Source organism: Anas platyrhynchos, chromosome 26 (genome assembly GCF_047663525.1).
Source record: "Anas platyrhynchos isolate ZD024472 breed Pekin duck chromosome 26, IASCAAS_PekinDuck_T2T, whole genome shotgun sequence".
NCBI classification, from domain to species: domain Eukaryota; kingdom Metazoa; phylum Chordata; class Aves; order Anseriformes; family Anatidae; genus Anas; species Anas platyrhynchos.
Genome location: NC_092612.1, coordinates 178,474 through 190,972, shown reverse-complemented (window position 1 = coordinate 190,972; position 12,499 = coordinate 178,474). Strand labels below are relative to the sequence as shown.

Here is a 12,499-nt window from a genome sequence, read left to right as displayed (position 1 = left end):
CCCTTGTGATCTGCTGGCTCGTGTTGGAGCCTGGCTGGGGCCTGCGTGGATTGCCTTGCCCTCCCTGCAGCTGGGGAGAGTGCACCCCCGCGTTACCCCTGTTAACCCTCCTTGCCCCTGACCCATCTGCAGCCCCTGCCTGGTGCAGGTTGGGGCAGGGGAGCGTGGCCCCGAGCCGTGCTGTGGCTGCGGGGCTGTGGCTCAATCACATGCAGACGAGTCAAGGCCCCGTGCTTGGGGCCGCCTCGGGGGGGGGGGGGGGGGGGGGGTGAATGCGTGGCAGAGCTCTGGTCTGATTCAGCCCCTGCTCCTCAGCAGCTGGGGAGGGTGCACTGGGGGGGGGGGGGGCAGGGGCCTCTGAGGGGATCCTTTGGGGATGGTGGCATGGATGCAGTGCAGCCCCCGTCCTCTCAGTGCCCCTTGCTCCTAGCGTGGCCCTGGGGTGGTTCATCCCTGTTTGGGTGAAGATGTCCCTGTGGGGTCTGCAGGGACAGGGGTGGTGAATGCAGGCATAGGGGATGGTGGTGTCACAGCGGGGCCCTCTGGAATGTGAATAAGGAGGGTTTTCTGACTCGTCCCCGTGGGAGCCACATGATGGGGTGACAGTCACAGCAGAAAGCACCGTCTGGCCCTGCTTCCCCATGGCCGTGCTGCCTGGATGCTAGGCTGGGCCACGGGGCCGCAGCTCTCCCAGACCCGTCCCCCCCCAGCAGGGGCTGGGTGTCTGGGGTGGCCCAAATCCTGCCCCAGCAGGAGGTCACAGAGCGGGAGAGCAGCCACAGGCAGAGCTGGGGCCCTATGCTGAGTGCTCCAAGCATTGCACAATGACCCTGAACTTCTCAGGCCTAATCCTGCTGTGCGATGCTGCTCCTGAAGCAAGCGGGTGCTCAGCCCCCCGTGGGGTGCTGGGCTGGCTCGGGGGTCTCCAGCGGGGCAGCAGAGTGCCCCTGGGAACAGACCCCAAGCTGCTGGTCCCTGGGCTGGGGCTGACTCAGCTCTGCCCTACAGCATCACGTGAAGCCAGGGGAGAGCTCTTGCCATACCCCTGTCTCTTCTCCCCCCTCCCGTTTCCTCCTCCTCTCCAACACTGTGCAATCCCAGGCGACTGCCAAAATTTTCCAGCTGCCTCCAACTTCCTCAATCCAGCAGCATAAAAGAGCTGTGGATGCAGCAGCTGCATCCCCAGTCCGGGCTGTGGCACGCTCCCACCGATAGCAGGATGTCGGGGTAAGTGGGTGAGGGTCCTGCAGGCAGCCCAGAGCCTGTCAGGGTGCTGCTGGGACGCTTGGGTGGCTCCCCCTCCAGGGGAAGTGAGCCCAGCAGGGATGGGTGGAAATGGGGCCCTACGTGGCCATCTCAGGGCCCTCCCTGTTAGGGATACGAAATGGGAAACGGGCACAGAGCAGGGAGTGGGGGTGGGGGGCTGCGCTCCTGGGCTGGTGTCCCCTGCTCTGCCCTGGAGGCTTGGCGAGAAAGAGGACTTAAGGGACTTAATGGTTAAAGCAACCGGGGGGCAGGGCTCCTGGTCCCCTCCAGCCTGTACCCCCAGACCTGGATTCCCTGGGGTCTGGGGAGCCCTGGTGGAACTGGAGGCTGTGGGGAAGGCTTCAGCAGGGCTGTAATGGGAACCAGCTGCCCTGCTCATGTGATGCCTGTGTGCAGCCAGCGTTGCCTGCAGCAGGGCCCTGGCCTGGAAAACAGGGCGGGCAGTGGGTCCTGGTCCCCCAGGGCCTGACAGCAGCATGGCCTGAGGGTCCTGGTCCCCATGGGGATGGTGCTGGTCTCCTACCACTCCTTAACAGGGTGGTCACAGGTTTCCAGTCCCCTACAGCCCGAGGCTCCTGTGGCCGCAGGGTTTGGGTCCCTTCCAGCACCAGCACAGGGACTATCCCCTGAAACTGGGGTACGCACAGGGTCCTGTCCTTCCCTTCCAGCACTGCCAGGCTCAGATGGCCTCTGTCCCCATCCCACAGTGTCTGTCTGTCCCCCAGGATGTGGTGGCCCACACTGCTGGTCCTGTTTGTCCCCACGGTGGTGGCCCAGCTGCAACCTGAGCGGGCATTGGATATCCAGTGGGACCTGTGGAAGAAAACGTACCGCAAGCAGTACAATGGTGAGGTATGGCAGAGCCCCACAGGAGGGGACTGGACCCTGGAGATTACTGGGGCTACGCGGGGAATGGGGTGACAGATCTTAGGGAGGTGACATCTGCATGGGGTTGGTGCTGGTATCTTTTGGGGTGTGAAGCAATGGAGTGAGTCCCCATGGAGGAAGGGGGATGTGGGCGGGACCCATTCATCCTGTGCTGTGCCCCGACACTGTCTCACCCTGTGGCACAGGCGGATGAGGTGGCACGGAGGCTGATTTGGGAGAAAAACCTCAAGTATATCAACACTCACAACCTGGAGCATACGCTGGGTGTCCATACCTTTGAGCTGGCCATGAACCACCTGGGTGACATGGTGAGTGACTAGGGGGCCAGCGATGGGGTGGGAGAGAGGGGACAGTCAGAGCACCCTTGGGTGCTCTGCCCAGTAGCCCTATGGCTTCACCCACCTGCTTCGGCTCCTTCCACAGACCAGTGAGGAGGTGGTGAGGACAATGACAGGCCTGAAGGTTCCCCGGAGCCGCCCACACCACAACGAGACACTCTACATCCCTGACTGGACTGACAGAGCTCCTGCTGCCGTGGACTGGAGGAGGAAGGGCTACGTGACACCCGTCAAGAACCAGGTGAGTGTGGTGCCCCTGGGGGTGCTGGGGTGTCCAGAGTGCGTCAGCTCCCCGCCTTTACCCCTTGCGTCCCCATAGGGCCAGTGTGGCTCATGCTGGGCCTTCAGCTCGGTGGGCGCGCTGGAGGGGCAGCTGAAGCGGAAGACAGGGAAGCTGCTCTCGCTCAGCCCTCAAAACCTGGTGGACTGTGTGGCCAACAACAACGGCTGCGGTGGTGGCTACATGACCAACGCCTTCGAGTACGTCCGGCAGAACCGCGGCATAGATTCAGAGGATGCCTACCCCTACATTGGCCAGGTCAGGGTCTGGGAGGCTGGGTTGGGTAACCCCCCCCCCCCCCCCCAGGGTGACCTTCCCATCCCCTTCTCACCTGGCCCCTGCTGGTTCTGTGCAGGACGAGAGCTGCATGTACAGCCCCACCGGAAAGGCGGCCAAGTGCCGTGGCTATCGGGAAATTCCTGAAGGCAATGAGAAAGCTTTGAAGAGGGCTGTGGCCAGGATTGGACCCGTCTCTGTGGGCATCGATGCCAGCCTGCCCTCCTTCCAGTTCTACAGCCGGGGTGAGAGCCGGGGGGAACCCCTACTCTGCTAGTGGCCAGATCGTTATCAGCCTGGGGAAACTGAGGCACGGCCAGGTGGTTTGTCCCAAGTGTGATCACCCGTCCTGTCCCCTAGGTGTGTATTATGATGAGAGTTGTAATGCTGAAAACATCAACCATGCGGTGCTAGCAGTGGGCTATGGCACGCAGAAGGGCACCAAGCACTGGATCATCAAGAACAGGTATGACGGGACAGATCTTCTGGGTCAGGGTTTGCCTAGTCTTTGCTGGTAGCTCAGGCTGTTCCTTCTCGTGCTGCAGCTGGGGTGAGGAGTGGGGCAACAAAGGCTACGTGCTCCTGGCACGCAACATGAACAACGCCTGTGGCATCGCCAATCTTGCCAGCTTCCCCAAGATGTGAGCGCTCCCAGCCTGCTCCCTTCCTGTGCCCATCAGGCTGCCCTGCCCTGCTTCTGTCTTCAGACTCACACCTTTCGTTCTCAGTCTCCAAAGCTGCTATCGCTCCAGGGGCACTGCTGCTCCCCCATGAGAAATCTCACCCAGTTGAGGGGCAAGTCCCCAGCTACAGAGAACCGCTGCCATCAGCTCATCCCAGGCCCCATCAGCATGACGTGTGCCTGATGCCACCTTCCCAGGGCAGTGGATGCTTGGGCCAGTTTTGGCCAGCTCCAGGGGGCTGATCTGTCTGGAGATGATTGTGCAAACTGGCCTGGGGCCAGTCTCTGCCTCTGGGAGCCAGACATGGACCTCCCTGTGCCGAGGGTGTGATCTGGCCCTCCTGCTTGTCTCCCCCTTCAGCCCAGGGGGCTGTGGAAAATATGTTTTTTTTTTTTTTTTTTAAATAAACAACGTTGGGAATAAAGCTCAGTCTGATTTGCTCTGTGCTGCCTTGACACAGTTGTGAGAAGGGGATTCTGGGGGGGCAGTTGGGGGGAAGCCGTTCCCTCCCGGAGTGGTTGGAGCTGGCTGGGGCGAAGCAGGACAGAAGGGGCTGCTGCCACCATGGGGACCAGGAAATACTGGTGGCCTTAGAACAGGAAAAAGTAGTGCCTGATTCCTTTGATGGCTGGAGATGGGAAAGATCTCCTCTGGTTTTGCAGGACTCTTGCAGCAGGCTGAAGAAATGGGGGGACCAAAGGAGTGGAAGTAAAGCAGAGTTAGAAATAAGCAGCTGGTGCAGGCTGCAGCGCCCTGGCTTCACGGTGAATGTCCATGCCAGGACTGGGTGGTGTTTTGCAGCCCAAACCCCACATCACCCTCCCCCCCCCCCCCCCCCCCCGTGAAACCCAAGTGCTCCTTTTAATGAAACAAATTGCAAAAATGGCTGCAGCAAAGCTCATGGTGAGCCCTAACAGGAAGGCAAGGCGGTATTTGCTTTAGAAATTTACACCAAAAAAAAAGTTAAAAATGAGCTTTTTTCTTGTTTTTATGGTATGTTCCTCTGATGTACAAAGCAAACACCAGCATATGGTGAATGCAGGCATGCTGCTTTCCTCCCAGACCAGCAGGGAAGTGGCTGCTCTGCTAACTGGGATGAAAGTCCCTTGTGGGCACAACCAGGCATAGTGTCTGTACCTCACCAGATCTCTTGCACGAGATACTGCACAACATCCCTGCATTTTTCCCTTTCCTGCTTTAGCCAGGATGGTGTGTCTTGCTTATGACCCAGTGGCATGGGCAGCTCCTGCACACACTGATGAAGCTGTGCTGCAGGACACTGGTGCCAGTGTAGGTACAGTCCCTGCATGCATGGGTGCCAGCCAGCCCACCTTCCTCCTGCACCAAATGGGTGCACCTTCCCTTCTGGCAGCCTGCCTTCACTGAATGTAAATTTTTGCAGCTTTGACTTCCACTTGCATTTAACTTATGTTGCCTTCATTCCTGGTGACAGGCATCAGTGGCATCAGTAATGTCCCTGGAGAGTGAATATAATTCCTTTTGGGGCAGGTGGGTGCGCAGCTCTCTGACCTCCTTATACCATGCTGCTGGAATAAAACAGCTTTTAAGTGCACGACAGCTTTCTTTAGGTGTGTTTAAGGGCCCAAATCAATCGCAAAAGCATTGTGATGGGCCCTTAATTAAGACCTATAAATCACGGTGGACATAGTGAAAATGCTTCTGTGTAGCTCATTGTTCTGGAGCCATAGCATAAAGGATTGCTGTAGCTGGGCTGCTCCTTGTCTGGAATTACCTTTCAGTGCATCTCTGGATGTTTTTTCAGCGTTCAAAATATAGAAGAAACCACCACCAACAAAAAAGTGCTGAAATGCAATAGTCCTGCTCATACAGCTGCATCTCTAGGAAAAACTTGTGATGTCAGCAAAGCTACATTCAGCAACTGAAAACAAACAAAATGCGGGTAGTTCTAAACAGCACTCCCTTGCTCTCATGTCAGTGTTGGGCTAAAGAAGCACTGGTTTCCTCCTGTAGGTCTAATTTCTGGCCTTGTTAGGCCTTTTTCAAAATATGTATTTTTAGAATGCAAAAAACAATTTGTGTACCTTTGCCTTGTATTTTCCTGGTGGCTTTGCCACACTCCAGTGTGTAGAAAAAAAAAAAATAATTTCCCTCTGCTTCCTCCACCAAGAAAAGTTAGGGGCAGCAACATCTGGCAGTGAGAAGGTATCAGTGAGAAGGTTCAGCCTCCCTTTTTGCCAGAAGATTAAAGTTTGGCAAAATCTGTGACGGCTGGGGACAGAACATGACCTGGGTTGTAGCAGAGAGTGGGTTCAGTATTAACAACAACAGTAAAAACTCAGTGGCAGTGATGGAGGGATGGCACGGGAAAGAAGCAGTTTCTTCCTGTTGTCTAATTTTATTCTTTTCCTTCTTCCAAAAGTTCAGGGGTGTGTTTTGGCAGTGAGGGCTACATTGGATTGGTGAGGAACTGTGTGATCTATTGTGGGGTCGCTAGCTATGGAACCTGTTCCCATATTTAGATGGGCCTCCAGCTCTGGGACGAGCTCTTGAGATGCCACCACTCACCCTGCAGATCAAGCATGTGTGGATCTAGCTCTAGCCTTACCTTTCTTAGGAACCCAGCAGCTGGATTGCTCAAGTGTCTCACGTATGACCATTTCATTCACTCTCCCCAGGAACATCCACCAGTAAGGGGAAATCTTTTGGGAATTACTTAAAGTATTTAGGTGGAGGGTTCTCTATCATTGCTCTCTTGCAATCTCCAGCAGATACAGCTGCCTTTCAGAAAATGACTCAGCTGAATCTTAAAGCTCCTGTGACATTGTGAGAGGAGGAGGAAGCAGCACAGAAGATGGTTTCTTGCAGCCATTTTATGTTGCATGGTGCAGAGGAATGTGTCCTCCTGCCTCACTCTCCTCTAGGGGGGAGTCTGGTGAAGTTCCAAGGACACTGGCAGACTGATTGTGCTGTCTGCAACTTAATGTGCATTAAATGCCATTCTCTCTGCAGTGCAGCAGGGACCGGCCACAGATGCATCAGGTTCAGCTCCGGAACGTGGCCATGTTTAAACCACATCTTCCGGTCTGAGAAGAAAAAAAGTGATTGATTTATTTTTTTTTTTTTTTTTTGGTGCTTGCTTTAATTGCACTGATGTATGGCCTCCTCTGTCAGGAGTGGAGGAGCTGGATCAGGCGCCACGGGCATGGTCTCAGCTAAGTGAAAACGAAATCAGAGCATTTCCTCATTTCTCAGCTCATGTGATTTGATCTGCGAGTCGCAGCTGCAGTCACTGTATGTGTGAGCCCCCGTGTGTCCCAGCCCTGGGGTGGCAGTGAGGACACTGGACAGGCCCCTGGCGTCCCTCCGCTGGTTCTGTGCTCCCTGAGCTGGCAGAAGGCTGCCCAGGTATGTGGGTTGCATTTGTGTCTTACAGTTGTGGGAAAACTGAGCATTGAGGAAGTAAAACTGAAGAAATGTTTGTACATGGGGCTTTGTCTCTATCTAATCTCTTCCAAGCACCCCTCTGCAGCAGCCCCTCTTTGAGAGCTGGCAGATATCAGCTGCATGAAAATAGGTGTGCTGTTTTGTTTTGTTTTGCTTTTAGGTGCTGTAAAACACAGGTTTGTGAAAGCAGACGCCTGGCCAGGGGGATGAATAAGGGTTTCTCAGGGTGGAAGCACCAGCTGATGCATGTCTGGATATGTCCCTGCCCTCTGGTGTGTGAATGGGCACGGGTTGTGTCCAGCTGAGCTTTCCCCAAGGGCACTTTGAGTCCTGGTGGGATTCCTCTTCCTGGATCGCAGGGTGGCAGGCACAGGGCTGTGGGCAGGATGGGGCAGTCGGCGTCACCTAGTGTGGAAACCCTGCCAGGGGCACACTGGGGAGCCCGGTGATGACACCTTGACCTGCTCTGCTTCCCTTACCAAACCGGCTTTGTCACACAGCGGTCAAGCACAGCCCCACTCCAGCTCTGAGCCCGTGGCTCCCAGTGCCTGTGCGGCATTGCACCAACTCCCTGGGCCCGGCTGCACAAGATGGAGCTGCTCGCATACGTTGCCTTCCTGGCCGTGCTGGCAGTGGTGCTGGGGCAGCCTGACTCCACGCTGGATTGGCACTGGCAGCTCTGGAAGAAAGCCCATGGTAAAGAGTATCGTCACCAGGTAGGGGCAGTGTGGGGGGCATGGTTTGGTGGGGGGGGTAGGGAGGGGCAGCAACCTTCCAGGGCAGGGGTGAAATAGCTTTGGGGGGCCTCTGCTGCCCACCACAGCGCTGCCGGGTTGGGTTTGGTTTCAGAAAGAGGAAGGGGAGCGACGCGTGACGTGGGAGAGGAACTTGCGCCTCGTGACGCTGCACAACCTGGAGCACTCCCTGGGGCTGCACTCCTATCAGCTAGGCATGAACCACCTGGCTGACATGGTAGGTGACACCCCAAGGTGGTCAGCCACTTCATGAGTTACCTGGGCAGGGGATATGGACAGACGGATAAACAGGCTGTATAAGTGGGTTGGGGTAGAGAAGCTCCTGACAGCCCTTCTTGGTCCGTCCTCTCCTTTTGGCCTCCAGTAGGCACGGCCCTGACGCTGCCATGTTCAGCCTGCCCGCGTGAGGCAATCAGGTGTGAGGAAATCTCCCCATTACCTTAGTGTTTGCGGTGTGTGAACTTGGTCATTATGTGTATGTGCAAATTGTACTCCTTCCATACCCCAAGACTGTAGTGTTGGTTAATGAGACATACTGGCTTCTAGGGATTTCTGGGGCTGGAGTCAAGTTTCATATTTTCTTTTTCTTGCCTTTGTCAATGAGCAGATAGAACTCAAATGTAAAATACGTAAAAAGGTAGGGATCTCCCCAAACCCTCTAACTCCTTCAGCTTGAGGGAAACCCATTACCACCTCCCATGCCCCCCATGTAAGCCTTATCAGATGCAGGGGTATCATGAACTGGTGCTTCTACCCTCAGACCAGTGAGGAAGTGTCTGCTCTGCTGACTGGGCTGAAAGTTCCCCACGGACACAACCGGTCCTCCATGTACCAACCGCAGCTAGGCGGCAGCATCCCGGACACCATGGACTGGCGAGAGAAGGGCTGTGTCACGGAGGTGAAGAACCAGGTGCGAAGCTCTCCCCATCCTGGTCCATGCTGGGGCAGCATGGGACAGTGCCTGAGCCTTGCTGGGGCTTTTATAGGGTGCCTGCGGGTCATGCTGGGCCTTCAGTGCTGTGGGAGCCCTTGAAGCCCAAGTGAAGCTGAAAACGGGGAAGCTGGTGTCCTTGAGCGCACAGAACCTGGTTGACTGCTCCATGATGTATGGGAACAAGGGCTGCAGTGGAGGTTTTATGACCAGAGCTTTCCAGTACATCATAGACAACAATGGGATTGACTCGGATGAATCCTACCCATACATGGCTCAGGTAGGCATCATTCTGAAACAGTATGTGAAATCCTTAGAGAAATACCCGGGTGTTAAAAGGAGTGAGGAAGCAAGGTGGTAATTTGTTTTGCTCTCTTGCGTGGCTGCCCCCTCCCTCCTCCAATTTTGGTTTCCCTCTGTCTTGGTTTTCACCAGTCTCCTGTATAGTCGTAGTCTTTGCAGATGATGCTTTAAATCTTGGGAACCCTGGGGAAGAGAACTTCAGCTTTCTTTTTTTTTTTCCCTTCATGGGTGAATGAATTCTTGGAGCCAGACTTTCTACAGGTTCATTTCTGTCCTACATAAATTATGAGATATCACAACACATGGAAGAGAAAAATGGGACAGCACTCCTGGGTACTGTTCTGAGCTCTCTGTATTATTCCATCTTCAGTAGTTTAAAAATGGGATATTTGTATTTCTACCATTTCAGCAGGCAGAGGTTTCCAGTGAACTACATTTAGACAGTTTTTTGAAAAGCTTCTGTGTAAGTTCTGCAGCATGCTGTTCCTGATGTTGTTTCACATTGTTGAGCCACGAGCAAATAAATATCCTCCTGCTAAGTGTCTTGATGGCCAGAGACAAAAAAATAGATGCCCTGGTGTCTTGAAAACATGGCATGTGATAGAAAGTCAAAGGAACAGATTCTTAGTTCAAGAAGGAAAGTGAAATACAAGTCTTAAAACACGCATAAGGCAGCTACAGGGATGAAAGATGCTGTTACCTGTGTCTAGAGAGAGAATGAGGAGCCACAGGCTTAATTTACAATAGAGGAGATTTAAGTTAAATGTGAGGTTAATTTTCTGATGGGAAGGGTGAGGAAGCAGTGACAGTTGCTCTAGCAAAATGGTAGAAGTATTATCATTGGAGGTTTATAGGAAAAAAAGGGCAGAGAATACTAATAAAATGGTTTAGCTGTTCTTGCTGTGGGGAAGTGAGATGGACAACACAACCTCTTCAGGTCCCTTCTGCCATCCACTTTATAATTCTGTGTACAGAAAAATGGTGGTCAAAGAAAAGCGAATAATAGGGTAGCATGAAGTAAAAGGGGGCTGGCAGAAAAACAAGTACCTGAAAGACTTAAGATGCTCCTGGTAGATTCCATGTGTTCCTTTTCTTAACTCCTGCTTGTATCAACCAGAACGGGACATGTCAATATAATGTTTCCACACGAGCTGCCACTTGCTCCAAGTATGTTGAGCTCCCATATGCTGATGAAGCAGCCCTGAAAGATGCTGTAGCCAATATTGGACCAGTCTCTGTTGCCATTGACGCAACCCAGCCCACATTCTTCTTGTACAAGTCAGGTATGTCCTTTTCACCCCAGAGGCCACACAGATCTGTGGCCATGTTTTGTCTTCTGTCTCTCTCTACCTGTAAAGCTTATGAAACTTAAATATAGGTTGAATATGGCAAGTCAGGCCTCAGTCGCTAGATAAGGCACCAATATGACAAAACCTAAGATAGTAGCATTAGCTGCTATCAGCCTCTAGCATAGACACTGTTGAATTTAGGCCTGCTTTGCTGATGGGGTCTGGTGGGCTGCTGGCATGCTTTCTTCAAACTCTGTTGCTTTGCAGGTGTGTATGATGACCCACGGTGCACACAGGAGGTGAATCATGGAGTACTCGTGATTGGTTATGGCACCCTAAATGATAAGGATTACTGGCTTGTGAAAAACAGGTAAATGCACTGCAGTAAGTCACCAAACTCTACATGCTCACTATCTACCGTGGTAGGCTTCTCATAGGTCATCTCCCTTTGTTCACATTGGCAGCCTCAGACTACAGATTTTATAACAACTGATATTTATATAGATTAGAGGAAGGTCAGCTGGATGCCTACGTGATGGGAGTTGTTACAGAATTGAACACTGGTATTGTGCCTTAAACTGTTCTCTAGGGATTCATGCTTAACCACATCAAAGAAATCTTTACGTCCTCCTAGCAATGTGAAGGAACTTAAAGTGTGTATAAGTATTTTAAATGCATTTAAAGTTCCCTTTATGTTGATATGTTCTGTTGAAACTTAATCCGGAATTTGAAGTTCCGTGAAGCAGTTGATCAAAACACTTCATTACAGACACAAGGACGTCTGAATGGTTTTATTCCATCGCTTGCCTGTAAAAAGCTCTGTGACAGAGACCTCAAAAATGTTAGAATGTTGATAAAGCTGCTGCTTCACAGAAAAAGGATTTTTTTCTAATGTCTAATAGTTTGTTTCTTCTCCCAAAAGTTGGGGTGTGCGTTTTGGTGACGATGGCTATATCCGCATGTCAAGAAACCATGCAAACCACTGTGGGATTGCCAGTTATGCCTCTTACCCACAAATATAGAAAGACCTCGTGCTTTGGAGAGGACTCCTGTGGCTTCAGTTAAACTGCTGGTGCTATGCTTGTATGAATCTACTGACTTCAAGAATCATTCAAGAATCATTTTCTGATCTTCTATGGGCAAACTCCTTCTGCTAGTTCAGCTTGTGCTACAGACTGAGAGGGGGTCCTTTGTGTGGATCTGGTGGGAGGATTTTGGAGTATGATTTACAGATACCAAGTGACTTCTTTTTGGGGGAAAAAAAAAAGTGTTTGTTTTTTTTTTTTTTTTTTCAGAGTTAAACTCTGATACCTACAGTTATAATGGAGATCTTATTTTCTTCTCTCCAGTTCAGCACTGAGTACTACTATCACGACATGGATATTATTTTAGCTCTGTGTGATGATGTCTATGAGATTGCAGGCTTTGTTTGAAAAATAAAAGATCAGTTTCACCATCCCAAAATCCTACATGTTGTATCTAGAGGCACAAATATGTGCCAGAAGGAACTTCATCTAGGCAGGCTCTAGCTGGCACCTTCTTTTCTGGTGCTGCTAAAGCTCCCTTTTCCTACAGCTGAGCCAGGTGATGCTTGAATTTGCCCACTTGCTGTCTTTGGCAGCAATGCCATAATTTGCTTGTCCTTGGTTTGGCAGATTAACAACTCTTTCTGTTCAAAAGACAAAAAACAAAATAGTAGGACAGTCATTTCCTTGGGAAATGAATGATATTTCAGGGGTTTCACCAAGAGGAAAACCTCTCTGTATGATGTCTGTGATTTGGGAATGAAGGATGGAGACCACTGCCAAAGGCATGGAGAGAGGAAAGCAGCTGCTATCGGTGGTTTTGTATTGATGTGAATTTTTGTGATAATGACACTGAAATGTAAATGCACAGTGGCACTTCAGTTGTCACCGCACCCGCATGACACAATCTGTGCTCAAACACAGCATTCATTTCCAACACAGACGACAAACAAAAAAGTGTTCTGAAGGAAAAAGTTTGTCCTGTTAGAAGTTTTAATCGAGACTGAAACTTCACTCAACCCTTTTCTTTAGATTTATA

At 51.9% G+C, this 12,499-nt stretch overlaps 2 protein-coding genes across 6 annotated transcripts; both read left to right on the top strand.

Annotated features, from left to right (window-relative positions):
- The first annotated feature begins 1,046 nt into the window (after positions 1-1,046).
- Positions 1,047-4,129, top strand: CTSK (cathepsin K). 3 transcript variants are annotated; one of them, XM_038168007.2, is made up of 8 exons: positions 1,047-1,227; positions 1,935-2,118; positions 2,340-2,462; positions 2,578-2,733; positions 2,812-3,030; positions 3,128-3,293; positions 3,409-3,514; positions 3,594-4,129. In XM_038168007.2, exons 1-8 carry the CDS (start codon positions 1,166-1,168, stop codon positions 3,691-3,693), a joined length of 1,116 nt encoding a protein of 371 aa, XP_038023935.1. In that variant the 5' UTR covers positions 1,047-1,165; the 3' UTR covers positions 3,694-4,129. The 3 variants fall into 3 exon arrangements, with proteins under 3 accessions (XP_038023935.1, XP_021132791.1, XP_005026821.1); XM_021277116.4 differs by having other exon boundaries at positions 1,049-1,227; positions 1,974-2,118; XM_005026764.6 differs by having other exon boundaries at positions 1,055-1,227; positions 1,992-2,118.
- A 2,768-nt stretch (positions 4,130-6,897) lies between these two features.
- CTSS (cathepsin S) lies at positions 6,898-11,891 on the top strand. 3 transcript variants are annotated; one of them, XM_038168011.2, is made up of 10 exons: positions 6,898-7,118; positions 7,318-7,333; positions 7,658-7,873; positions 8,007-8,129; positions 8,673-8,822; positions 8,899-9,123; positions 9,556-9,609; positions 10,264-10,429; positions 10,703-10,805; positions 11,358-11,891. In XM_038168011.2, the coding sequence occupies exons 3-10, from the start codon at positions 7,748-7,750 to the stop codon at positions 11,455-11,457; spliced, it is 1,047 nt and encodes a 348-aa protein (XP_038023939.1). In that variant the 5' UTR covers positions 6,898-7,118; positions 7,318-7,333; positions 7,658-7,747; the 3' UTR covers positions 11,458-11,891. The 3 variants fall into 3 exon arrangements, with proteins under 3 accessions (XP_038023939.1, XP_038023938.1, XP_005026822.3); XM_038168010.2 differs by lacking the exon at positions 7,318-7,333 and having other exon boundaries at positions 6,902-7,118; XM_005026765.6 differs by lacking the exons at positions 7,318-7,333; positions 9,556-9,609 and having other exon boundaries at positions 6,931-7,118.
- Positions 11,892-12,499: the final 608 nt, after the last annotated feature.

Coding starts and splice junctions, on each gene's coding strand:
- CTSK (XM_038168007.2), top strand. CDS start 1,166: ATGCAGCAGCTGCATCCCCAGTCCGGGCTGTGGCACGCTCCCACCGAT. Junction 1,228..1,934: donor ACCGATAGCAGGATGTCGGG/GTAAGTGGGTGA, acceptor CTTCCCTTCCAG/CACTGCCAGGCTCAGATGGC. Junction 3,515..3,593: donor CACTGGATCATCAAGAACAG/GTATGACGGGAC, acceptor CTCGTGCTGCAG/CTGGGGTGAGGAGTGGGGCA.
- CTSS (XM_038168011.2), top strand. CDS start 7,748: ATGGAGCTGCTCGCATACGTTGCCTTCCTGGCCGTGCTGGCAGTGGTG. Junction 8,130..8,672: donor TGAACCACCTGGCTGACATG/GTAGGTGACACC, acceptor TTCTACCCTCAG/ACCAGTGAGGAAGTGTCTGC. Junction 9,610..10,263: donor GTTTTTTGAAAAGCTTCTGT/GTAAGTTCTGCA, acceptor TGTATCAACCAG/AACGGGACATGTCAATATAA.